The 27,116-nt window shown below is 40.0% G+C and overlaps 1 protein-coding gene across 1 annotated transcript in view; it reads right to left on the reverse strand.

Moving 5' to 3' along the window:
• The window catches only part of LOC148073505 (tetraspanin-18B), a 42,913-nt gene that overhangs the window by 7,982 nt on the left and 7,815 nt on the right, over positions 1-27,116 (reverse strand). Inside the window, exon 2 of the mRNA XM_087797500.1 lies at positions 9,708-9,790. Within this exon, the coding sequence (XP_087653626.1) occupies positions 9,708-9,710 (3 nt within the window). The 5' untranslated portion in view covers positions 9,711-9,790. The remainder of the gene's footprint in view (positions 1-9,707; positions 9,791-27,116) is intronic.

A 27,116-nucleotide genomic window follows, 5' to 3' on the forward strand; every position in this document is an offset into this window, starting at 1 on the left:
ACTCTCCCTGATGAAGGTCTGTCCAGGGAGCTCTTAGATTAAGACAACACTCCCAACCCCCCCCCCCCCCCCTCCCCAAACACACACCCACACACACACGCATGAGCAGTCACCGGAACTAACAAACTCCCCGACTTATTCTCTCACCAACTCGTCATGTGGGAGTCGAGACTCCGGTCTTGGTCAGAAGAAAGGAATTAATTTGTGTCATTATCGAGGCTGCACTCGTCTTTTCTTTCCTGCGGATCTAAAGCATAAATACTGCACTTTTAGATCGAAAACAAGCTAATTCAAACAACTTTCTCTTCAGGCTCTTTAGTGTCGAAACTTCTCAGCACTTGCATCAAATGTAATCCTGTAGTCTCCGTGACATCTGTCAGGCCTGCAGGTGAACTGCGAGGTCCTGTGAGGCGCCGCTGAAGGTTAGACTCTTATTCATCCATGATGAGGCTCTGCTGTCAGTCGTCGCTCCTCCAAACAACATCCACTCAGAAATACTGCCTTTTCGACAGCCTTCAACACAAAACACTGCAAGAACTGGAATTAATGGAATTAAACCCTTCACATAATTACCATTTAGTACCTTCTGAAAATGTTAAATCATAACATTTGACCTTCTGTTCTCAGGAATATCTCTGTGGTACAAAGGAAAGTCTGTTGTATCGATTATTAATGTCTGTAATGTCTGTTTTTTTTTAATGTAAGTCAACTTATGTGGCACTGCCTCAAATTGTTCATATTGTACATTCTTTAATTCTGTAATCCCACCACAACAAATCCTGGGTTGTGTTTACAACACTGGCAACAAAATCAAAATCATTCTTCATGTTAGGTAAACACTGTTTGGCCACTGAGACTGCTGAAAGATGTTTGCCCTTTTCGTGATTTATTTTTAAACTCCTGCAATAGCTCGGATTCTTGACATGTCAAGACGATCGTTTCCGTCAATTTTACTCAAAAACTAAACCTGTCAACTCAGCACATAACAATAAAATCTCTATGGTCCATCTTGTTGCAGAGTAACCAGCCCAGTATTATTCATGCATTTTAACATATGTCATTTTATCTTTACTGTTTTTGTCTTAAAGTCTGTTTGTGGAAATAATTTCGGCATAAAACTGGTTCGTGGGGCATAAAAGTTTGGGTACCTCTCGTCTAGAACGGTGGTTTTCAGGAAGGAGGGAAGGACATAGTGGAATTTAATCAAATATGATGCAATATAAAACGTTTTTAAAACCATTTTAACTCGTATACAACACATAGACTGCCTTGCTCGTTGGATTCTCAAGTTTCTGATAGTACCTAAACACAACATGGCTGTTTGCATGTTTACCAAGTAGCGTGACGCTAGCATGAAGCTAACTTGAAACTAGCTTGAAGCTAGCTAGTTAGCACGAAATGGACAGGTTTCTGACGGGAAAAACACCTACAAAGCGGACCAAAAGTCCTGCTGTGGAAGATTCTGCTTCTTGAAAGTTGTAGTTTTTTATACATTTATACATTCTTCAAATGTGGGTCCATAGGCTAATGGTGTTTAGGGGGAAATATTTATCTAGAAAACACCAAAGCATTTGTTGGAATTGACACTGCAATAGTTTTGGTCTCGTAAATGAGAAGGTACAGAGTTGGTTCTCAAATAAGTTAAGGAGAGAAGTGCAATTTTATATTCCGCTAACAGACGACGGTTGCGAAAACCTTGCACCAACAACCCTCGCAGCAACACGAGTGCGGTGAATATTCAAAGAAACCTTTAGCTCCCGAGTGTGAACCTTCTATTTTAAGGCATCTGTTGAAAACAAATTCCTGTTCTGTGACGAATAAAAAGCGACTTTTCCAGTTACAAGTGACGACGATGAATTCACAAAGCAAACAGTTTTGTTTTTTGGCATTGATATTCCTCAAGTCGTTCACATTGAAATAACAATTGACTTACGGGTCACTCTTTAAAAACAATGAGTCGAATGTGTTTTGCAAGAAAAGTTGTATTTGTTTCATTGTCACATAAATACAAACTACCCTTTTTTTGTTGTTGTTACCAAGGAACACATTTCCACTGTTCTGGAAATTCCCACGTTAAAATAGCACCACAAGTGTTTTCATTATTTCAAAATTAAATCATACTGTTCATATCAGTATATTTTTCTTTTATGTCCCACGGTTTCGCGGAAACTCTCCCAGGAGCCGAGGTCTCTAGCAGACAATTTACCTCGCAATATGCTGCAATATTTATATATAAAATTATAAAAGGGAAATCCATTTTTCAGACTTAGATTTACATTTTAAACTGAGTAAAATCTATCTCAACTGTTCATTGTGTGTGGAATTAGCACCGCTGTAGCACTGCACACACTAAAGTCTTAACTCTGTAAATATCCAGTCTAAAAATACGCCTAAAATCTCAACAAGAGTATATTTTTACTACAATAAAAAAACAATCCATTATCTCATCCATCTTATCCATTACACGGTAATGACGCGTTTTCCTTTTTCCCTGAAGTGAAACTGGCGAGAGCTCCACGGAATGACACTGTACATGCGGCGGGTAATTGTGCACAAAAGACCCACTTCTTCAGCAATGCTCTGCGTCCAGAAGGCGTCGAATATCTACTTAAGAGGAACGGATTAAAGAGCAGCGAGAGCGTCTCACACTCCAGGAGAAATGGGTTCAGAGCCGCGGTTAAACACATCCTCTCCATCATAATGATTCGCTCGGGTATCGATCACCATCCCGGTGTTAAGAGCGAGAGCGGCCGACGACCTCAGCCTGAGATGGGTTTTAATTACCCCCCCCCCCCCAGCACTGAGAGCCCTAATGAGGGCGCAGGGGGTGTTAATTGAGATTTGCATACATTACAAGTCTCACACAAAAAGCATCACAAGGAGCTTTTCTTATCCTTCTTGCCCTCAGCTGTCAGTGAACCTGTGTTTATTGAAGCGGGGGATGAAGAAGAAGAAAAGGAGGGGGAAGGAAGCAGGGCTGAGTGGAAACACTCTGAGAGTTCAGCTCCAATCTCATTCCCCAAACAAAATATCTGATTTCTCTCTCCCGAGCTCTCGCGCTCGTATTGGCGGGTCAAGCCGAGTGTCAGAAGCGAAGCCACTTTTCTCTTTCCGCGCATGAAAAAAAGGGGCTCGTCGTGGAGGAAGTGGGCGACCGGGGCTCGATAACGGTCTCGTGGAGCTTCCAATATAAATCAAAGTGCCACGGAAGCCCCGGAGAAAAGTGCTGAGTAAACAAACCGTTTCCCATGGTTCCCCCCTCCGGATCACGGCCCCTCATCCATCACAACCGGTTCGTTCCCCGGAATATTCCGCAGTAGCCGCGAGGCTGACGAACGGAGAGAATACGATTCACGAGAGACAAACGTCTTGTAATAACAAGGAGCAACCAAGTTGTTGCAGCTGCTTGTGTATCTCCGGTCCTGAAAGACCTCGCAGAGAAACGTCCGCGGACGTGTTGCTAGCGAGCAGGATGTTTACGTCCTCAATCCGACACTCAAATTGGCATTCAAACACGCGGTTCAAAACTCAACACACATTTTTCACATTTTTGAATGATTGACTTGAATGAGTGGATCTTCACCCATTACTTACACTTCAATTCAAACTTCACTCATTTTCTACTCTCAGGTCGACTAATGTTGATTAATTTCAGAGTAATCTTTTCTTTTTTTAGAGTTATAGACAAAAATATTTGTTCATTTTAATGTAGCGACTGGAGCTCAGTTGTCTTCGTCTTCATCTTCGTCCAAAAAAACACTTAAAAACATCCAAATACCTTCATACTGCTCGACTGTAATGTCCCTAATGGATTGAAGCCTCGACATGAGAATTTATTTTTCTATAAAAACAACATTTGTCTATTTTTTAAGATTGTTTTCAGCAAACGCTCCCGGTATCTCAGCTACACTCCTCACTCAAAGAAATCCCAAGGGTCACTGTGCAAGATTTACACTGGTAGCCCGGAATGTTCTGCTACGAACAATCGAAAAATGAAGACTTCATTACAAGAGGGATGTTGTATGGAGGTATTTGGATGTTTTTAAGTTTGTCTTTTTGGACACATATAAGAGACATAGTGAAAATGAGCACCAGGCGTGACAAAGTACAATTAGTAAGCCATTTAATACATATTAAATGAGAATTATTTATGTTATTTTAGCATCTTTTGGCGATTGTAAGACCCATAATCCAATAATGTTTTTTTAATCGGATTTATACCCAGATAACACTAGATATTTGAGTTAGTGTAAGTAAATAAGTAAGTAATTTGTATTTATATAGCGCTTTTCCAGACCAGGGTCACAAAGCGCTTAAACAATCAAAACAATATTCAATAAAGTATATACTTTAAAGGTCAAGATAACATTATACATTTATACATATATATATATATATACTGTATATATATACTGTATATATATACTGTATATATATATATATATACTGTATATATATATATATATATATATATAACCATGGTGTTTCTCCTTGAAGTCGATACTCTGTCCTGATTAATGAAGTCCATTTTCCTGCGCTCTACTAACCACGGTCCTCTCAGATGGATCACAACCACAAGGACGTCTGCTGAACCCTCTCCACCTCTACGCTCCCCCCCACTCAACACGCCGGCCGAGTCCATCTTGAGCATGAGCACGCATAACAAATAATCATCATTACCGAGACCCTGCCGAGAGACAGAGCTTGACCCATTAAAGCGTCATTGACCCTCTAAATGATCACGTGTAATTGAACCCCCGGGACAAGGCGGTTGAACCTGTAGCCGGAGCAGGTGTGAGGTTCCCCCCGTTTTTGCAGAAATCTTTCTCCACACGTCGTTCGCACCTCTTGACAATGACACCAAAACCACACGCACACCACACAACCTTTAGTCTCAGTTCCAAAAGAAATCGAAATGATTTCCTTGTTTTCCCACATCCTCTGAAACCTGAACAAAGACGGGCTCCTCCGGCGTTGGGTCCCTTGAGGTGACCCACGTCCCCTAACGAAGCTCCAATTAGCAGAGAACGAGCCGCGGGCTGTGTTGTCTTGTGGAAGAGCTTTGAAGGATTCTGCTGAAAAGCTGCAGTACCACGTTCTCCCTCAGAGGGCGCACAGCACGCAAACCTGCTTTTTTTACTTATTCAAAAGCCGAGCGGCAGACTGGAGTGTAGTTTATACGGACACGATTGACTGGAGCGCAAAGAATAAAACTCATAAAATTCTTCTTTCGTCTAATTCAAGGACATCCAGGTTAGGTATTGTAGCAGAAACACAGTACTTTAGTAGGTGGCTACACCTTTTAGCTACAGTGACAACAGGTCACTAACTTAAGACCTTGCACTTCAGATGGATGGATGGATGGATGGATGGAGCTAAATTCACCTAACAAGTTAACTAAAAAAGTTGTCTTAAATCAAATTTACTATGGTGAGTTTTTGCAAACAATTGTATCAGGTTAGTTAAGTGCAACATAATAATTATATTTCTATCTTAATATATATAATGTGTATAATATACAACTAACCTGATACAAGTATTTGCAAAATACTATATAATACGATACATTTAAACAAACTTTTTATTTTTTCAGTGTACATTAAAAAAACGAATGTGTGTTTATAAAATGTGTGTTTTTTAAAGTCAATAATAATAATAATAAAGTAAGTAAGTAATTTGTATTTATATAGCGCTTTTCTAGACCAGGGTCACAAAGTGCTTAAACAATCAAAACAATATTCAATAAAGTATATACTTTAAAGGTCAAGAAAAAGAAAAATAAGATGTATTTCTTGTCTTGTCTCGTGAATATGACTTAAATTAAGTCCAATAGTACGTTTTAGAATTTAAACCAAACATAAAAACTGACTTATACTTCACTTTTGTGTGGACAAGTATAAAAATATAAAAAATCTTCACAATTGGGAGGATTTGTGTCTCATAACTGGAGTGTGCGAACAACCGCTCACCAAACACACAAACTCTATGCAACCTGATGAACTTGCTGCATCTCGGGAACCCATTTATCATTTAAGTCGGTTGTTCCAGTCGTGTACGTGCAGAGAATGTGAATCAGTTCTCGTAGCGGCCTGCGAGCGGCGCTCTGTCGAGCGAGTCGGCGGCGGCGAGATTGCTTCAAAACCCCGGAGGGCAGAAGTCGTCTGACCAGGCAGCTGACACACTCCTGAACAACAGGCTGATTAACTGGAGACGACTCTCCCGGAGTGAACCAAAACACACACACACACTGACCATGTGTTGTCGACATCTCCGCTCGCCACATTCCTAACATCCCGACCGGACGAGCCTTGTGGTCCGATGCTGGCTCAGACGGTGAAATCAATCCCGCTCAGATAAGACGGATTAGGACGAGGCGGGAGGGAAGAGATTGATGATGATTTTGGCTTTTAGGAGCATTAGTCTCGCTCTCTCCGTCTCTCAGCACTTGATGGTGTTTCTGCGGATCCTGGGTTTAAATTAATTGTATCTGCGGCTGAGTGGCGATACAAACTATCCGCCCGAGCGTCGATCGATACCGGGCTCCGGACCGGGTCAATGAAGCATTGATCCCTGGAAGTCTGTCCGGCTGCGAAGGCATGTGGCGCGGCGCACAATGAACACATAAACACTTTTCCCCCTCGCACTTGTTAAGACTCGGGTTTTCCCACCGGCATCTGCTGGAGATGACACATTGCCGTGGGGGCTTTCCGGAGAAATGAGTAATAATTGAATTTGACAATGAATGCGCAGTAATTACCGCCCATGACAGCAGGCCCGGTCGCCGCGTCCTAGATTATTGGCTTTGTTGCTTCCAGTTATGTCAGCGTGAGCAGAACCTTTAGGACAAATTGATTGTTACAGTGGTGTTAGCGCCTGAGAAGACTTCTGTGTGTTCAGCTCCAGTTACACACTTTAGGAGTGAGACAAGAGTTTGGGGTCTGAACAGAGGGGGCTTGACTTTAAATCCATCTTTATCCACTGGTTCAACTTGTAACCGTCCATGAGAAATTATATTTTTACATCTGTGTATTAATTCAATTGTCATCAACTGTTGTGTTTGCTTTTATTTTGTTGTATTTCCTCCCTTATGTTCCCATTGACATGTGCTAAGCAGCTACAAAACACTTTCTGGTTCCAGTCCGTGGTGTCAGATCATTTTCATTCTTTGTTTTCAAGTGTATGAATACATTGTTGCTTGTTAACCTTAATTGTGTCAAATCTTCCTGTTCTCGACACTCTCTTATGGTTGTAAAAAAAATTCTGCCATGGTTTATTTTTTTATAAAAAGTCCAGAGTGATTTTTTAAGGAATTTACCTTAAATTATAATGCACGAGGCACGTTTTGTTCAAAAGAGAAACTTTAACCATAAACAATAACATAAATAAATGTAACATCATTTTGATAAGATGTCTGAATTAATGATTAATTATATTCATAATCATTTATCACGATAAAGAGTCAAAGATACGATATATTGCGATACTGTAGTATATATATAAAGTAAGTATATATGTGTAGTATTGTCGAGCACTTGACTCTAGTGTTGTAGAATTTACAGACCACATGACTTTTGATGAAGTCGTAACTGCTTTCATTTGTTTTCCAACCAAAATATTTCCAAACATCAGCTTTAAAAGACTTTACTGTATCCTCTTGTCCTCAGTCATCGCCTGGATTTTCTCTTTCCTTATAACTGCAGAGAGAATAACTGCTGCCACCAAGATGCAGGATGTTTAATTGCAACACAAACATGAACAAATGCCATGAATATTTTGATTTAAATAGTAAAACAATTTTACAAAACCTTTATAACACAATTTATATTTCTTTCAGACTTTCGTTAAGTTTCTCTTTACGTTTCTTAGCTTAAGTGCTTTCTCAGAAATGTCCCTGCTTCATGGGAACACTAGCAGCAGCCATTAAAAGAATAAAACATGTTCTTGGTTAAACAATAGAAGAAACTTCCAGCTCTGCTCTTGTTGTCAAAATAAGCTCATGGCGACTGATTCGGCGTGACAGGTTGTGACTCGCCACGACTCAAATATCCAATTTTGTGAAGTGTGTTGGCTTTGTTGTGAGTACATTTTGGAACCCCTCCAGCGCTCGGGCGAGGAAGCCGGTCTCCAGGGAAACCCGGATGTGGGGCGAGAGTGGCCTTTGTCTGAAGAACCGTGTTTTGGCGTCTCCCACTTAGCACTAGTTCCTGTCGGAAAACAAAAGCCAGCGAAGCCGAGCACTTTACGACAGCAGAGGACAGCTTGGTCCGCCATTTGTCGAGTGAGTGATCGCTCGCACCCTTGAGCAAGACCATATGGTAGTTTGACTTGAGCCGCTTCCCTTGTGTAGAAGGTCTGAGAGCTGTTTTATCACTTTCCCTGATGACTGCGTAGAGCCAGCACACACACACACACACACACACACACACACACACACACACACACACATCAGAGGCACAAATCTAGAAGGTTTGAACTGAAGGAAAAGCAAAAGTGTGTTGCCTAATTTGTGTCCCACGCTGGGCTTGTAGGATCCATCCAGAGATCAAAACAATGCCAGAAGGATGAAGCACGAGAATATGCTCTTTGGTCCGATCCCTCGATGAAAGCAGTGCCAACAAATATGCAAATAACCAGTTCATAGAAACAAACCAAAGAGAAAGATTCAGCCTTTAATGAGCACTTGAGCTTGTTTTTCTTTTTTTTTTGTGTGTAACTGACATCCTGCGAGTCCTGATGTCTCCGAGACCCAGACACACAAAATCTCCCAAAGATACGATGACGACCCACTTATGACGACCCAATTATTGTTGCTTTTCAAAGGAAATTAAGCAGATTATTTCATGTTTAGTGTCACAATTTATTTTTACAATATCCCTGGACACTGTGAATGTTTCATTGGGGCGCTCATTGGATGGTTAAGGCAGGAAATGAGTGATAAAAGTAAAGTGTGTCCAGTGAATTGACAAAATAATAATTTGCAGACCTTTTTAAATTCAAAAAATTAATTCAGTGAACACGTCCCTAAATTATGACAATCTCACTTCATTTCTTCACAACCCTTTCATGACGTCGATCCATCTTCATGACAAAGAAAAGTGTCCCTTTGGTTCATTTTATCACTTGTTGAGGGGTCTGGTCCAATCAGCTGTGACCGTGTAGTGTCCATACTTGCATTAATGTCAAAGGTCAACAGACACGACAGAAAACATCTCTCGGTGTTAGTCCGGGACTAGTCAAGTCAATCCCGAGGGAAGTTTTAGGTCATTTTTTTTATTCATCTTCTCAATATTCCCACAGAGATTTTTCCACTGGTCTAAGATATACTGATGGACTTCAAATCAAAGTACAGCAATACAAATATAAAAAAAAATGACGGATGGTTTATTTCCATTAAACGCAGACAGGAAGTGAGAAAAATCCAAACGAAAAGGGAGGACTGACACTCGGGAAGAGAAGAGCCAGATGGAAATAAACAGAGGCTGAGAAATGGCGAGATCGCATGTATCAAACGTAGACGTGATTTTTAACTCCTACTTGACCTTTCAGTCCGTTCGCGTCTGATGCCGGAATACTGATGCTGCTAATGCAAATCTGCTGTGCGGCGGGTCAGCAACAAAGAGACCTTCAAGAGGCTCCGAGAACAATATGAAAACTCGGGTCGAGTAGAAAACGACCACTGTGTGTTTCCAGCCGATCGATCGACCTACCATGTGTATCTTCGGGAGTCTCTTCTTTGCTCCGGGGAAGTTGAAGACCTCTTGGTTTCTGCTGCTCCTCCTGTTTTCATGGGCTGTTGGACAGAAGCACAAAGAGAAAGTTAGAAGAAATCCTGGAGATGAACAAGACTGATATGGAGTTTAAAAAAAACTGTGAGATAAATCGATTCATGCGTCCAGACATAAAGCAGAGGATTAACTCCCGTCTGGATTCAAACAACCGTCCTAGTTAACCATCTTTTATGAACTTCCCACAAGTTCTCCTTCTCCGAGCTTCTGACGTGACCTTGACGAGTCTCTGAACTCATGAATTATTCACTCTCCAGCGAGACACCTCGCTCTCCTCCACTGCTTTTCAAACGCAGAGCACGTCTCCGGCCGAGTGTTTCTAATGAGCGCTTTCAACTTTCCCAACTTTTGGCTGAAGAAAAGCAACGATGAAGCAATTGAAGCCAATTAAAAGGATTTCAGCTTCTCGTTGATGCGACTGATGACATCTTTGGAGATTGTTTAAGAGCAGACGACATGAAAAAAAAGTGTCTCGTCTATGTTTTAATTTAACATCAATGCTCTTCTCTTGCGCTTATATACACTCGTTCATATACGCAATATTCCAAAGGAGGTCTCCAGAGGGGTTCATAAAGTTTATCCATCTATCATTGTGGTCAGGCTAGTTTCCAATCTTTCAACTACCTTCAAGACCGGACTCCTTTTCCATTGACAGCCATCATTCGAACTCTCCCAGATAACATTGACACTGTTATCTCAGGGTCAATGTGACCCAATGACCCGAAAACAATTATTTTAAGTTTGACATCACTGACCGCAATTGCTGTTATTGTCCATGAGATCTAAAAACGTTATTGTTATATAAAAGACATTGTTTTTTTAATATCGTGAATGCATTTTTTTTTAAATTTTCAAGGTCTACAGGTGTTTCGGAACCGACAGTTGCCATTTTTTTCATTTATGTGTTGCTATTAAACCTCCAGCCACTAGATGGAAGTCATTGAAGTCATTATGTCCTCCGCGACTAAGAAGAATTACATCCAGTGAAATCCTGGCGATGACTGAGGACAAGAGGATACAGTGAGTCCAGCAGGTTTTAAAGTTGATTTTTGGACATATTTTAGTTTGAAAACAAATGAAAGCAGTTACGAGTCATGTGGTCTGTAAATTCTGAAACACCAGAGTGAAGTACTCGACAATACTTCAAATACATCCTTGTTACTACAATATCACTGTATATCGTATCGTATATCGCATCATAGCTCATATGGTAGAGTGGTCGGCATGTGGCCTGAGAAATTGCGGGTTCAATCCCAGCTCCGGACGAGATTGTGACCCTTGTGTCCCTGAACAAGACACTTTACCCAGATTGCTCCCGATTGGTTGAGCTGTTGAGCTGCGTCGCAGCCTACTCCCATCAGTGTGTGATGGGTGTGTGAATGGGTGAATGCGTAACTTAGTGTAAAGTGCTTTGGCTACTGAATAAGCATAGAAAAGCACTATATAAGTGAGAGCCATTTACCATTTCATTGTCCCTGTATTGTGATATGTATCAACAGAATCCTGACCATTATTGATGGTTTAAAATCAATCTTCTTGTCAGTAAAGTACTTATTTTTTTTAAGTTGAGTGAAGCTCTCACCACGAATAATGAAATAACCAGCAATTTCTTCCTCCGACAGTTATCTCGGGAAATAGATAATCCCAGGAGTAATATAGAGCCGACCATGACATCCCGTCGACGCACTGTATTGTCAGCCGGCGTCAGAATCTATGGGATGTTGAAACCATTTGACATCGGCGTTCCATCCCCCCCAAAAAAACGCTGTGATTTATATGGAGGGACAGATGATCAAAGCGGAAGTTTCTGAGATACAAATACGATCCGTCACTCAAACACACCCGAGCCTGCTGAATCAATAACATCCTCAGTGGCTACATGCGAGCCGGGACCTTGTTTGCACGAGTCATTTATAAAATATTCAGCCACTGTTTGTCATCCAGCACTGCGTCCATGTTGTGCGGCGGCAGCAGGTAAACATGTCATTACGTCCAGCGGACACACAGACTTCGCATCTCGACTCAAACCCGTGTTTAGAGAGCCATTAGCCGGAGAGAAGCCACACTCTTGAATTATTTTCTTTGGTTTCCATGGAGACCTTTTTCACGGGAAAGTGGAGCACCAATCGGATCGCGCTGCCTCATTGAGTCGGTTATGGGGGTGAGAGGAGAGATCGGAGCAGACGGCTTTAAAAAAAAAGAAAAAAAAGCACAACAATGAGATTAACCCTCGAGGGAGGCTGCAAAGGCCAGGCCACCGAGGGTCCAACAAAGACGAGAGCGAAGACAAAAAAAGGCTTCATCTCCATCCGGTGAATGAATATAAATCTCTCCTGACACAAGTCGTTGACATTTAAGCTCGTGAGAACGGCGGCAGCCATTAATTGATTAAACTCTGCCACTGTTTCAGACTCTTACAGAATCGTTGCATCACCAACATCCATCCCAAGACGCCAGGGTGTCATAAATTAAAACAGAAGGGATGAGATGATCGGGGGAAATGAACGACTGGGGTCGATACTTTATTACACAAATCTTTACCCAGAATTCATCATCGCTTTAGCCCATCGTTAGAACTGGTTAATGGAACAATGACTGTGAATCTGAGATTTTAATTGTACGGAAAATACGTCGACACAAACAAGTGACCAGAGTGGTCGGGGGTCCGAATGCGGGGTACGTTTAATTGGACCCACAGTCTCTATTATAAACCATTTATTCAAACACAGACTGTAAAATACGCATTTCTTTCCGCACTGACTGTCAGATGTTGCACCATCTGCCAGTATCAGTTCCTAATAGGTCGAACCAGGCCAACCTTACAGCAGTGGCGCCAACAGAACCAGGCTCGAGAGAATGACCACCTGGTGCACTACAATCTGGAGGTACTGTGAGTGGAATTCTTTTCAGATCGTTTACATTCAGAGATAAAAACCATAGTCCAGGAGAAGAGACATTTCTTACCGAATATTTTTTGGTGGCACTGACCGAAATGCATAATTAGTACCGAGTACTGAAAAACATATTTCATGACTGATGCGAGTCCCGAGAGACTGAGCGTTATAAGTGATATTTTTCTACGATCATGTCGGCACCGAAGCGCAGAAATAAAACGAAAGGGAAATATCGCATTGTTTTCCTTATCCAAACGCCCGGACCTCCTCTACAATACTCGCGCGTGTACGTGCACGCGGCTAAAAATACATCCCATTAATATCCATATCGCAATTCAAGACATCAATATCTAATATAGCACTTGTTTCCAATATCGTGCAGCCCTACTTCACTATGTCTTTTATATATTTGTCTGAATAAAAACCAATAAGTAAAAAAATACTGTGAACATCAGATTCATTTGTTAGCCAGTGTTTTTTTTCCATTTGAAATTGATTTTTATTTATTCTACTCTGAAAAGAGACTTAAAACATAAATTACAGATTTGTACTATGTTTAACGAATTGATCTTTTAAAATGTATTTTGAAAAAAGTATTGTTTAGTATCGAAGTGAGGGAATCCGTGTACAGAACATTTTTTGTCGGTACCCAGTCCTATTTTTAGCACAGAACACATAGAGGTTGACTCGATTATTTAAAGCGGTTTGAGATGTTGTATTATCACTTCATACTCGTTTTAAACAAATACACTGTATCAGGAGAAATAACTACCTTCAGGCAAACTGAGTCCGTTGAGCTATATTTGACACATCAAGAAGTTATTTATTTTTAATTTCTTTAATCGACGCTCGCTGGAAATAATGTCCGAGGACAGCAGGTGATCTTACTCGGAGGGCAGAAAAGGGACAAGGAACAAAGAAGGAAGCAATAAATCTTTAATCCCTTTCCTGCTGCTTCGCTTTCCTGCTTTAAAGCTTTTAACTCTATTTACGCAGCTCTCTTTTCTTTTTCTGTTACTGTAGAAGAGTCCGGAAAATGGGTTTCCTTTGTGAGTCCACTTTCTTGATTATCAGAGTTGGGGGTCATTTCTAAAGTCTAATGAACATCTTCAAAAGTAGCTGCTTTGCAAGGGAATCGACAAACATTAGCCACTTGAAAAATATACCAATGGTAGCTGAAAAAAAGAAGAAAACTGACCAGAACCGGTTTCTTCAACTGAGTAAAAACTATAAACTTAGGAAAATGATGTCACAACCCGATCTGGAGCTTATAATCCATGTGTTTGTGTCTTCTTGTTTAGACTATTGTAACAGATCCTTCTTGTTTAGACACCAAAATAAACTGTCTCGCCTGCGGTTCATACAAAACTCTGCAGCCAGAATTCTGAGCCGCTCTAGTAGAAGAACTCACATTTCTCTGATCCTTAAAACTCTTCACTGGCTGCCAGTTTCTTTCAGGATGGACCCACTGACTCCTTCAAGAAACATCTTAAGACATTCTTATTTGTGCTTTTCCCTGACTTTCTGGGACTCCTGTGTTTGTCTTATTTGTCTTGATCTTTTATAGTAAAAAATAACCTTTACTTTACTTACTTACTTTACTTTCTTTGCCATAAGGTCCGCCCATCAAGGTCCTTGGATCAGCCAACTGTCAATTAAAACTGCCGATTCGGTTTCTAAAGACTGTTCGATAAACTCAACTGAAGGTTCCGTTTGTATCGACCCAAAATTTGTTGTCAGCTAGTACCCCTTAGTCCAAATCATTTACGTCTGTGTCGCAGTGTTTTATTTGTGGAAATTCACCAGATGTTTTTTACTTTTATAACTGATTTCCAGCCCGGAGGACCATATCCACTTCATGAACCAGATCGAGTCCTCAACTCAATCCTATTTTAGAGGCGCAGCTCATCGGAAAGCAGCCCCGACTTTAACCGTCTGAAGGATTTGCTATAATTCTATTTTCCACGCGGCAAAAATGACTGGTGGGAGTCCGAGGTCAGTTAAGTCAATCCGAGGAAGGTTTTGCAGCATTTCAAACTATTTAATGAGCTTTGCTCACAAACCATCGATAGTCTGTGCGACCACAGTGAGGATCTACGATGCTTCTTGATGGTCCACACCAGGGACGCTCTAATAGAAGAGGCGTCCGTCCAGAGTCATTTATCTTCCCGATGATCACGTTCACGAAGGCGAACGCTCGGAGAAATCACCTCCTCACGCTGCTGTGGGTTAACCACTCCAGATAAGATGAACCGCTGCGATAAAGAATTGCTTTCCTCGTGGATAAAAGGGCCATCGCTCATCCCATCATTCATCCTTTAACCTTTGACCTCTTGCTGTAACAGCAGAAGAAGAAGATCTTCCACGAGTCGAAAGGTGAAAATGTGTTTTCGTTCCAACCTCAACCATTTGCAGGCTCCAGGAAAAAGAGCGAGATATTCAGAGGGTGACGTCGAGCTCCACGTCCGTCCGAGTCTGAAGCTGCGTCTTATTAAAGCAGGTTTTTTTTTCCTTCCGCAGCACATTTTCCTGCATCAAAGAACCGCGAGCGTCGATACAAGTCGAAGGAAAACCTGCTGCCGTAACCACCGGCTCCTGACACCATGATGACGGATACCAGAAACCAAAACTGCTTGTTGTTTTCAATCAACGCCTGCTCAACGTTTCAAACCACCTCACAAACTTTTCCTTAACTTTCCCGAGTGCCGAGCCTCTCTGGGGCCCGGGTGGAGGGTCCGGTCGGGGGGGGTTTGTAGGACGTCACCGCCGGCTTTGAAGTGAAGCGATTAAAGTGAAGGGACCTGTCGAATTTTGGGATGAGAGGGGATTGGGTTGGAGGAGGGGAGGATCAGAACGGGACAGCAAGGTTGTGCATACTGAGAGCCCACCACCCCCCGGGGACACAATTAAGAGCGAGTGAGGGGTTACGAAAACACAGCGAGGATTCTAGCCGTTTAGACCCAGGGAAGAGTTCAGGCTGTTGAACTCTCAGCAGTCGCTTCAACGACTAGCAAACCCTGCACGAGGAACAACAAGGACTTAGCAGCTACAGGTCTGTGTTGGTAAGAACCTGCTGTTACGTATCACGACACGATATACAGTGAAACTGTAGGAAATCTGTGTAGTATTGTCAAGTACTTGACTCTGGTGTTGCAGAATTTACAGACCACGTGTCTTTTGACGAAATCGTAACTGCATTCATTTGTTTTCAAACCAAAGTATGTCCAAACATCAGCTTTAAAAGCTGCTGGAGTCACTGTATCCTCTCGTCCTCAGCCATCGCCGTGCCGAATTTCATTGTAGCATTAACTGCACAGGACGTAATGACCACTGCCATCTAGAGGTTGGAAGTTTTATTGCAACACAAAAATGAACAAACGCTGTAAATATTTGCATGAATAATTAATTATATATAATATATATATACAGTATATTTTTAATCCAGTTATTTTAATTTAAACTCACTTTATTGGAACAAAATAAAAAAAATTAAATAGTGTTGAATATAGATAGTTAAGGATATTTAAGTGCATCAGTGTGATGGAGTAATTTGTGTTGTATTTTTCAAAACAAATCTGATGTTAGTCTCGTTCACAATGCGACGCAACATCTGCTAGCACTTGAATATCAAGTACATGAATATTAGCAAACTTGAATATCTTCTCCAGCAGATGTTTAACGACGGCTCCTCACAGACTCAAGAACACCAGCAGCAGACGTGGTAAACAACAGATGAAGTGGAAACAGACGCTTCTCTCAGTGGAACCAGGTGCGACTCCCTGAGACGACGCTCGAGCCGCTCGTGTTTGAACTCGCCAGCGCCGCCATGATGCGAGTCTCCACGTTGAAGGTGAACCTTTCAGATGAGCCCAGAGCTACAAGAACTTACAGAAGGTTTCTCAAAGTACTGAGTATTTGTTTTAGTTTGAGGTGAAACTCTGGATCATGACACTTCAAGGACCTCAGTGCTTGTGTGTTGATGAAGCAGTTTCAATAAAGAGCTGAGTGTGTGTGTGTGTGTGTGTGTGTGTGTGTGTGTGTGTGTGTGTGTGTGTGTGTGTGTGTGTGTGTGTGTGAAGAAAACCTCAGATTACGTCAGATTTAAACGAATAAAACAAAAGTATTTACAGAGCCAGAGTTAGATGCTTAGAAACTTAAAACAGCGTAGTCATCATTAATATGAGCTCGGTTACACTTGTACATTAGCAGAATCTTAACAGATAATAGTTAATGGATTAATTGTAATCAACCATTTTCATCTTTAATCAAACTATTTTCAACTATAATCAAACAATTGTCAACTGAAATCAAACATTTTTCAACTATAATCAAACAATTTTCAACTATAATTAAACAATTTTCAACTATAATCAAACTATTTTCAACTATAATTAAACAATTTTCAACTGAAATCAAACATTTTTCAACTATTATCAAACTATTTTCAACTATAATTAAACAATTTTCAACTGAAATCAAACATTTTTCAACTATTATCAAACTATTTTCAACTATAATTAAACAATTTTCAACTGAAATCAAACATTTTTCAACTATTATCAAACTATTTTCAACTATAATCAAACTATTTTCAACTATAATCAAACATTTTTCAACTATTATCAAACTATTTTCAACTATAATCAAACTATTTTCAACTATAATCAAACATTTTTCAACTATTATCAAACTATTTTCAACTATAATTAAACAATTTTCAACTGAAATCAAACATTTTTCAACTATTATCAAACTATTTTCAACTATAATCAAACATTTTTCAACTATAATCAAACATTTTTCAACTATAATCAAATCATTTTCAACTGTAATCAAACCATTTTCAACCGAAATCAAACAATTTTCAAATATAATCAAACTATTTTCAACTAAAATCAAACGATTTTCAAACGATAATCAAACAATTTTCAACTGAAATCAAACCATTTAAAAAATATATATAATCAAACAGTTTTCATGAAATGTTACATTTATTTTGTGAAAAACTGTTAAAAGTTATAAAAATCGCAAAAATGTCATGTCATGTTAACACGTGTCAGATGCTACAAAAACCTCGAACCGATCCTTGAACGATCCAGTTTCCCAAACATCGCTTTGAACTGGTTCAGATCGTCGGTAGAATCCACATCGACTCTAGCTCTAGTTCGGTGACATCATGTGTCCTGACGTCCACAAGATGATGTCGTAAGAAAATGTTAATCTCTGCCGAACTTCACACCAGAAAGTGTTTCTGGCTCCACAACTGTGTGTGAAACACCTCAAAGCTGTCGTCATGAGTAGGAATTTCATACGAGCTGGTTCCTCAGGGGGTGTGGTGAGGGGGGCGAAGGGTTGGGTGTACAGGAGCAGCAGGGCCGCAGTCCAACTGGGTTACGAGGGCCAGAAGCTTTGCATCTGGATCGTTTCCTCAAACCCGCAGGGCTCCTGCTGCATCCTCCCATAAACTGCACATGTGCAGGAAACGTAAATCCTTCTGCTTCAGCTGCTGTGTGTGCAGGTTGTTGTGCGAGCGAGCCCAGACTCTCTCGCACATGTCAATCAAAAAAACCTCTGCAAAGAGAATGAAAAAGTTTTCTATCCAGAGTGTTGAGCAGGATGAGAGGGAAGCAGGATTAGTGGAGATGAACCTGGATCAAGATCTGCCCAAAACTTCATCCACACTTTTTTTTCTTTCTCTGGCTCTTAATCCGACAGACGAGCAGTGGAGAGATTCTCTCCGACGATCAGAGGCGCCTCAGAGAGCAGCTGCTGTTATGAGCAGAACAAGGTCCGACCTTTTTCCACGGAACCGACTCATGAACATGCAGGACGGGATTCGAGGAGAGCTTCGGCCGCGAAGGAGCGTCGGGAGAAAAAACGTGCTCGGATCAAGAGCAGAAGTGAGATTTCATCTGCCGGGGATTATCTTGACGTTAGAAAAAGTAAAAGTTCTCTTTGGATATGAATTTTTACAGCATCAAAATCAAACTTGAAGAATTCTTTTAAAACCATCAAATTCAAACATTGATGTTTTTCAAATGTTAAATTCAATCTGTGTAAAAAGAATAAATGAAAATAGAAAAGTTGAGTGTAAACAATTAAAAGTAATTACAATTCAATGTAACGTTTTGGTTTAAAATTTGGCTAATAAAAGTAAAAAGTCTTTGAATATGAATTTGTAACATTTAGTTTGTACAGCATCAAAATCAAAGTTGTTTTTTTTTATTAAATGTTCACCAATCTTCACCAACTATTCTTTATGTAAAGTCAATTTAATGTGTTTAAAATACATGCAATAATAAAAATTCAGTGCAAACATTTTTATTTTTTTATTCTAAGTGAAATAAATTTGTTTAAAAAAAAGAAAACAACTGTTAACTACTGGATTATGGAAGTAGATAGTGTAAGAATGTATTTAAAATGAAAAGTCTGATTTTATTTTGATACTGCAAAAAATCGGTAAAATTCTTATTCAAATTTAAAGCCCTTTTTTCGTCGTCAATCAGAAATAAAAGTGTGGAATTCAATGTAAATAAAATTTAATTGAAGAAATTCAATGTAAATAAATTAAGGGATTATGGAAGCAGTTCTCTTTTAGAGTTTCAAAATAAAATAGTTATCAACGTATTTTGACGTTGAATTGTTTACACTGAATATTTTTAACATTGAATTTAACACAGAATATTTTCTTACATAAAAAAAATAGATGGCAAAAAAAAACATAGTTAAAATTGATCAAATTCAAAGTTTGATTTTGATACTTCAGTGTTAGGAATACATTTTCTGATCTACTTCCATAAATGTTGAGACAGAGACTGTAACCAGGACCAGGATCTCGGTCGCTGAGATGTTCCAAGAGAAAGTTCACGAGACAAAGATCTTTCAACTCCGGCTGTTAAACCTCAACACGGAGCAACATTCCCTGAGAATCCCAGAGTCCAGGCCTGTGGGAACGAGAGTTGGTGAAGTTGCATCACGTTGATTTATGGACGACAGGAGACGGAGGGAGAGGATTGAAAGAGGAGAAAGTTGGATGAGGTCCAGGATCCGGGTCCCTGAAGGACCAGCAGTCAATAGAGGTTTGCGTGATGGATCGGATTCATCCTGGAAACCATTGCTCGGGATTGAAAAGACGAGTCGGACGATGAATCGAGCGCCGACGGCGATGTGGACATAGTTTTATCTTGAAGACGTTGAGAGTGAAGACGCTGATGAAACGATGAAGCTTCAGTGAATGAAAGACTCAGTAAAGATGTTCATGAACATTTAGATCCTTCAGCTTCGACTGGACCACGAGTCGCCAGAGCTGGAACGTTTATGATGAAACCATCGATGCTGCTTCATCAATATCATTCTATTGTTAATTATTATAATCAAACCATTTTTTTAAACTATTATCAAATAATTTTCAACTATAATTAATCAAACAATTTTCAACTATAATCAAACCATTTTCAACTATAATCAAACAATTTTCAACGATAATCAAACAATTTTCAACGATAATCAAACAATTTTCAACTTTAATCAAACAATTTTCAACTATAATCAAACAATTTTCAACTTTAATCAAACAATTTTCAACTATAATCAACAATTTTCAACTTTAATCAAACAATTTTCAACTATAATCAAACAATTTTCAACTATAATCAAACAATTTTCAACTTTAATCAAACAATTTTCAACTATAATCAAACAATTTTCAACTATAATCAAACAATTTTCAACTATAATCAAATAATTTTCAACTATAATCAAACAATTTTCAACTATAATCAAATCATTTTCAACTATAATCAAACAATTTTCAACTGAAATCAAACTATTTAAACTATAATCAAACAATTTTCACCTATAATTGCACAAGACGTGATTCATCAACATCCAGATGATATTGTTGGTTACATTTCTACACCAGGTGCTGACAAACAAAGCTGCCTTCAAGTATTTGATGGATCTTTCAAGACGATACAAAAACAGAACAGAAAGATCTGGAGCAACAATAACAGCATGAAAACAAAACTTTTTGAAGAAGAAGAAACAGAAGGATCTAGTTATGAAAGACTTGGTACGACCTACAAACACATGAAAAGTACCTTCAATTATTTTAACACAACAAATCTTAAATCCACAAAAAATGATTGCCTTCTTTTATACTTGTACTACTACATTAAGTGATAGTTAACACTCACGTCGACTAATGTTGGATTATTTTATGTTGAGTAATCTGTGCTTTTTAGATTTGTAGACAAAAACGTTTGTTCATTTTAATGTAGCGACTGGAGCTCACTTGTCTTCGTCTTCATCTCCGTCAAAAAAGACACTTAAAAACATCCATATACCTCCATACAGCTCGAGTAGGACGAGCTAACATGCTAACATGCTACACAGACAGGTCAGCTCCCAGTGTAGCATGTTAGCATGTTAGCTTCTGCTACAAACAAGCTAAAAATAAAGACTTATTCTCAAGTAGAGCTTCAATCCAAGAGGGGCGTTACAGATGAGCCGTATATGGAGGTATTTGGATGTTTTTAAGTGTCTTTTTGGACGAAGATGAAGACGAAGACAAGTGAGCTCCAGTCGCTACATTAAAATGAACAAACATTTTTGTCCATAACTCTTAAAAAGAACAGATTATTTTCTTCGTCTGCTTCCAAAGAACGTTTTAAACTAAACTATAGCTCAAATATTAATCACGTCATAGTCTTTCAAAAGTTATTTTTGACCTTTTTTGTTTTTAGCTCTTAGCTGCTTCAGTAAAATATTTGAAACTACATTTAAATTTTTCATTGAAAATATTTGTTACACTTTTTTGTATCTTGTAAATATCCTTGAGTACCTCAGTTGTTCATTAATACTCCTTATTACTGAAATAGGTCAAATTAAATGATCATATTTTATAGAAAACGAGGGAATAAATGGATGATTTAAAGGATCGAAATAAAAGATGAAAATCCTAAAATATAAATCAATGTTTTACGATAAAGTGATAAAACAGACTAAAAAAAAGTGGGAAAACTTCAGCAATAAAAGCTGGAATCTTGGGTCCAACAGAAACACGGAGAGAACGAGAAGATGTTTTGAAGGCGTTGGTTCGTCGACGTACGAAACGCTGAGTCAGGCGTGTTTTGAAAACGGTCAAACATCTGTTCCTCGTTTCATTAAAAGGTTGCCGGTTCGATTCCAAAAACGCAGCCGCAGAGATAAGCAGCCGTGGTTTTGGAATTCTCTCCCGACATTCCTGGTCCTGTCGTGAAGATGTGGGTGAGATGGAACCAGATCGTCTCCAAACACATAAACCTTCGGGTTCACAACAGACGTTTCCAGACGTTCCTCGCAGCACTTGTTTTTCATGAGGTTCCTCACATGCTCCTCGTCTCCTGCCAACTCTTATCAGGGAAGACAATCTGGTCCCGTTTTTACTGGCTGAAAATTCTTGGAGAAACGCCCAGATTTTTTTTTCTTTCTCTCCCTTTTCCCTCAAACAACACTCGGAGCTTTCGGACACGCCCGAGTTGTGCGACCAGAGCAGCTCCTCATGTCTCACACGTGAAGGATCTAATAATGGTTTTCTTGTCTCACCAGTTGTTCGTCGTCTGGAGTTGAATCTTCATGAATCAAAGACGATCACCGAACCGTCGGAAACGTTTGTCATCAATAATGTAAACTATTTATCTTCTTTAAAAACATTTTCAATCCGTTTTTCAGAATCTGTGACAAAAAATGAGGCTAAAACCCTTTTAACCCTTTTGTTGTCTTTGGGGCGAAGTGCCCCGAAGGTAGTAACACAAGGGATACCAAAAACACAATTGTTTTCGGGCCTTCGGGTTACTATGACCCTGAGATAATTCAAGGGATACCACAAACACTTTTGTTTTTGTGCCTTAGGGTCACTTTTACCCTGAGATAATTCAAAGGATATCAAAAAAAACTTTTTTGTCAGACCTTCGGGTCACTTTGACCCTGAGATAATACGAGGGATACCAAAATACACATTTGTTTTCACGCCTTAGGGTCACTGTGACCCTGAGATAATTCAAAGGATACCAAAAAAAAAAACTTTTTTTCGGACCATAGGCCACTTTGAAACTGAGATAATACAAGGCATACCAAAAACACTTTGGTCTTCGGGACTTCAGGTCACGTTGACCCTGAGATTATACAAGGGATACCACAAACAACACCAGGGTTAAGCCCATGATAGCATGTTAAAGAGACAATTAAATATTTAAAACTAAATTAAATGGCTTTTTTTTTTATTTGAACTATTTTAGTATATTTTATTATAAAATATTTAGTATCTAAAACTTTCATATCTTCTAAAAATCCCCGGGTACTTCAAACTAGAAAAATAAACTTTATTGACCTAAATTCTACCTTGAATTTTTAAAGCGGCTCAAGTCGTCAAAATCTTAATTTTAACACCATAAATAGTGTTTTGGATGACGTGACACCAGTGATCGGTATCGTACGAGTTATCGGAACTGAACTGTGCATAAGAGGCGTCGCCAGGCAAGAAATCTGCCGATCACTGTTACCATTACATTTTAAAAATTGAAATCTTTGACCCAAAAAAGAACCAGGGGAAACTGAGAAGAGGCTCCGAAATCTATGTCAGAACCAGCATCAGTTTATACTCACAGAGTATTCAAAATAACACGCTTTATTTTGTAATATTGACAAACTGATCATCGTGTTTGTATCTAGACATGAACTATAACGGTTTGTTTTGAATGACGGCAGCTTTTCTATTAACGTCGACATTTTAATGAGGTCGTTCGCTCGGCTCTGCCTCGTGCCTCGTTTTTTTATAACGCCGGGATTTTTTTTTTTTTTTTAGAAATTCCTCGCCGCGCTTTTCACACAATAATTATTTCTGCGCGTCCGAGGAAAAGGAAGCGAGTAATAAAAAGTGACTGTTTCGGGGAAGAAAGCCGAGCGTCTTCACAATTCCTTGTGGACATCGACCCGTTGTGTTTATTAAATGCCTCTCCATCCCTCCTTCCTTCCTTCCCTCCCTCCTCTCCATCCCTCCTTCCTTCCCTCCTCTCCATCCCTCCTTCCTTCTCTCCTCTCCATCCCTCCTTCCTTCCCTCCTCTCCATCCCTCCTCTCCTTCCCTCCTCTCCATCCCTCCTCTCCATCCCTCCTCTCAATCCCTCCTCTCCATCCCTCCTTCCTTTCCTCCTCTCCATCCATCCTTCCATCCCTCATCTCTCCATCCCTCCTTCCTTCCCTCCTCTCCATCCCTCATCTCTCCATACCTCCTTCCTTCCCTCCTCTCATCCCTCCTCTTTCCTTCCCTCCTCTCCATCCCTCCTTCCTTCCCTCCTCTCCATCCCTCCTTCCTTCCCTCCTCTCCATCCCTCCTCTCCATCCCTCCTTTCCTTCCCTCACCTCCATCCCTCCTCTCCATCCCTCCTTTCCTTCCCTCCCTCGTCAGATGTGAGTGCCGCTGACCGACTGTTTGCCCAGAGGACGGCGGTGGCGTGTCAGCGCGGTGACCCGTGAACGCCGGTTCCACGAGCAAAGCTTTCAGAGCAGCGTTGGTTAAAATTTTTATAAAGCAACATTAAAGAGTCATGAAGGCTCCGTCGGTCGAGCTAATCGTTTCCACGTTGAAGGAAATAATTGTCTGGAGCAAGAACGTTGGACTTCAGTGGGGAAAGAAAGAAAAAAACTGAAGAAACAGATTCATCGTTGAAAAGTAGCAGAGAATTCCAGGAGCATTACGAGCGTCATCACGGAAAGTGGCAGCGATCGCTGGAGGTTTTCAGGTCAGTTGAACCACAAAATGCTTTTATGGTGGAGTCAGCACTTCCTTTGTGCTGCCGCTGTCAACTCCATGTGGTGAGAGAGGGTGATTGTGGGTAATAAACGGTGAACCTCGAGCAGGGGAACGTAAAACCGTAAAGGGTCCGATCGAGCGCGACGACAACGGTCGTCCATGATTGAAACTTAAGATCACGTTAAGATCCGTCAAACTAAGGTTTACTGAGCTCGAACACGATCGAAGACATATTTTAAATCACGGGACAAACTAAACGTTTATTCACCAAACTGTCTGTCAAAGTCAATCAGTCTTAGTTCCTTATCTCATCTTAAACACTGGCATCTTTACATGTCACCATATCAACGTTAATATACTCAGGGCCACGTAAAATGATTTAGCCGGATGGCCTATTGTGACACGCACAGTACACAGTTTTTCACCAACGAAAAACAATCTTCACTCATACGTGATAATGGAAATATATCGAGCAGCTTTTTTTGCCCTCAATACACAGTAAAACATCCCATATCTAGAGTGGGACACATCGAATGATTGAGTGGACTCTATTTGGCCCTCGACCCTTTGAGGACGTTTGGTCTTCAAAGTTTTTAAAGTTAAAAAGTGAGATTCAACTGCTACAGAAAAGCTAAGCTAGGCTAAACATAAGCTTTCCGTTAAAAACAGTTCGCTAATAGCTAATCTTAGTTAACCTTGAAAAACAACATCTTTAAAGGTCACATTATCATTGAAGAGATCATTATTTTCATCGGGGTCCATCATCGGGGCGGGTCATATAAAATGATTAGGGCCATGACTTTTACACATTAAGCAGATAGTACTTCAACAACAAAGACATTATTTTAAAAAAAAATCCAGCAGTTAGTACTGGCATCAAAACACAATATATCATCCTAAAGTTATTCAGGGCCACATCAAAAGATTCAGCTGGCAGGATTTGGCCCTTAATAATTGTAATAAAGATGATAATAAACAACTCATGGATAGATTTGAGGGTCTTTAGTCAAAACACAATTAAGATTTAAGGTTGTGAGGTTCAACTGCTGCAAACAAACTAATCTAGGCTAACAATAAAGGCTTTAACTACATTAGTTGTGAGTCTATAAAGTATACAATCAATAAATTCAATTGCCTCATGAAGACTTGGGATCCTGGTCGGAGGTGCATCATTAACCCAGCAGCCCCCCGCTGTGCGTCTAGGTAGATGTGGACCCCCGCTGTGGATTTATTTCTGAATCAAACACTGATCTGTGGCGTGGTAGCCGTGAAGGCGAACAGTCGGTCCACATGCTGGCGAGGCTGCGGTGAGTCTGGCTCAGTGGGAGGGACTCCAACGTTGCTGTTATCCCTCAGGACCTGCAGAGAGCGGCGCCGAGGACAAGGTGTGTGGGCTTCAAAAGGCAGCCAGTCGAGCGGAAAGAAAAAAAAAAATACTGGCTCTTTTCAAACACGAAACAACGTAAGACTGACTCGGTGTTCCTGGTTTTCAACGTTTTTTCGAGCAACATTCACGATGTGTAGTTTCTGTTTGAAGAAATCCTTCTTTATTTCTACACGTCTGCATGACTTGTGACACACTCGAGTGCTGATGCCGTCCCAGGAGAAGTGGTGCTTCTCGGGAAAGTCGCAAATCCTTTTGGCTGCAGCGGAACGACGAGCACTTAAACCCCTTCTGTTGACCATTGAGGCTCTCGGTGAAGGAATGTCTGGTATGTGGGACTTATTGGACAAAAGGAAGAGGAAATCAGAAAATAAACAAGATTAATATGTTCTTATGTATGGGCTGTAGAGAGTGATACAGTCATCTCACAATATGATACGATATATTTATCTCACGATATGATACGATATATTCATCTCACGATATGATACGATATATTCATCTCACGATATGACACTATATTTATCTCACGATATGACACTATATTTATCTCACGATATGATATGATATATTCATCTCACAATTCAATACGATATATTATTTTTCAATACGATTCGATACAATATATTCAGCCCAAGATTCGATACGAAATGATCAGCTCACGATTCGATACGAAATATTCAGCTCACAATTCGATACAAAATATTCAGCTCAAGATTCGATGCAAGATAATCATCTCAAGATTCGATACGAAATATTCAGCTCACGATTCGATACAAAATATTCAGCTCACGATTCGATACAAAATATTCAGCTCAAGATTCGATACAAAATATTCAGCTCACGATTCCATACGAAATATCCAGCTAACGATTCGATGCAAGATAGTCATCTTAAGATTCGATACGAAATATTCAGCTCACGATTCGATACGAAATATTCAGCTCACGATTCGATACGTAATATTCAGCTCAAGATTTGATACGAAATATCCAGCTAACGATTCGATGCAAGATAATCATCTCAAGATTTGATACGAAATATTCAGCTCACGATTCGATACAAAATATTCAGCTCACGATTCGATACGAAATATTCAGCTCACGATTCGATACGAAATATTCAGCTCACGATTCGATACAAAATATTCAGCTCACGATTCGATACGAAATATTCAGCTCACGATTCGATACGAAATATTCAGCTCACGATTCGATACAAAATATTCAGCTCACGATTCCATACGAAATATTCAGCTAACGA

The sequence above is a fragment of the Callionymus lyra genome, chromosome 8 (genome assembly GCF_982586985.1).
Source record: "Callionymus lyra chromosome 8, fCalLyr1.hap1.1, whole genome shotgun sequence".
NCBI classification, from domain to species: Eukaryota; Metazoa; Chordata; class Actinopteri; order Syngnathiformes; family Callionymidae; genus Callionymus; species Callionymus lyra.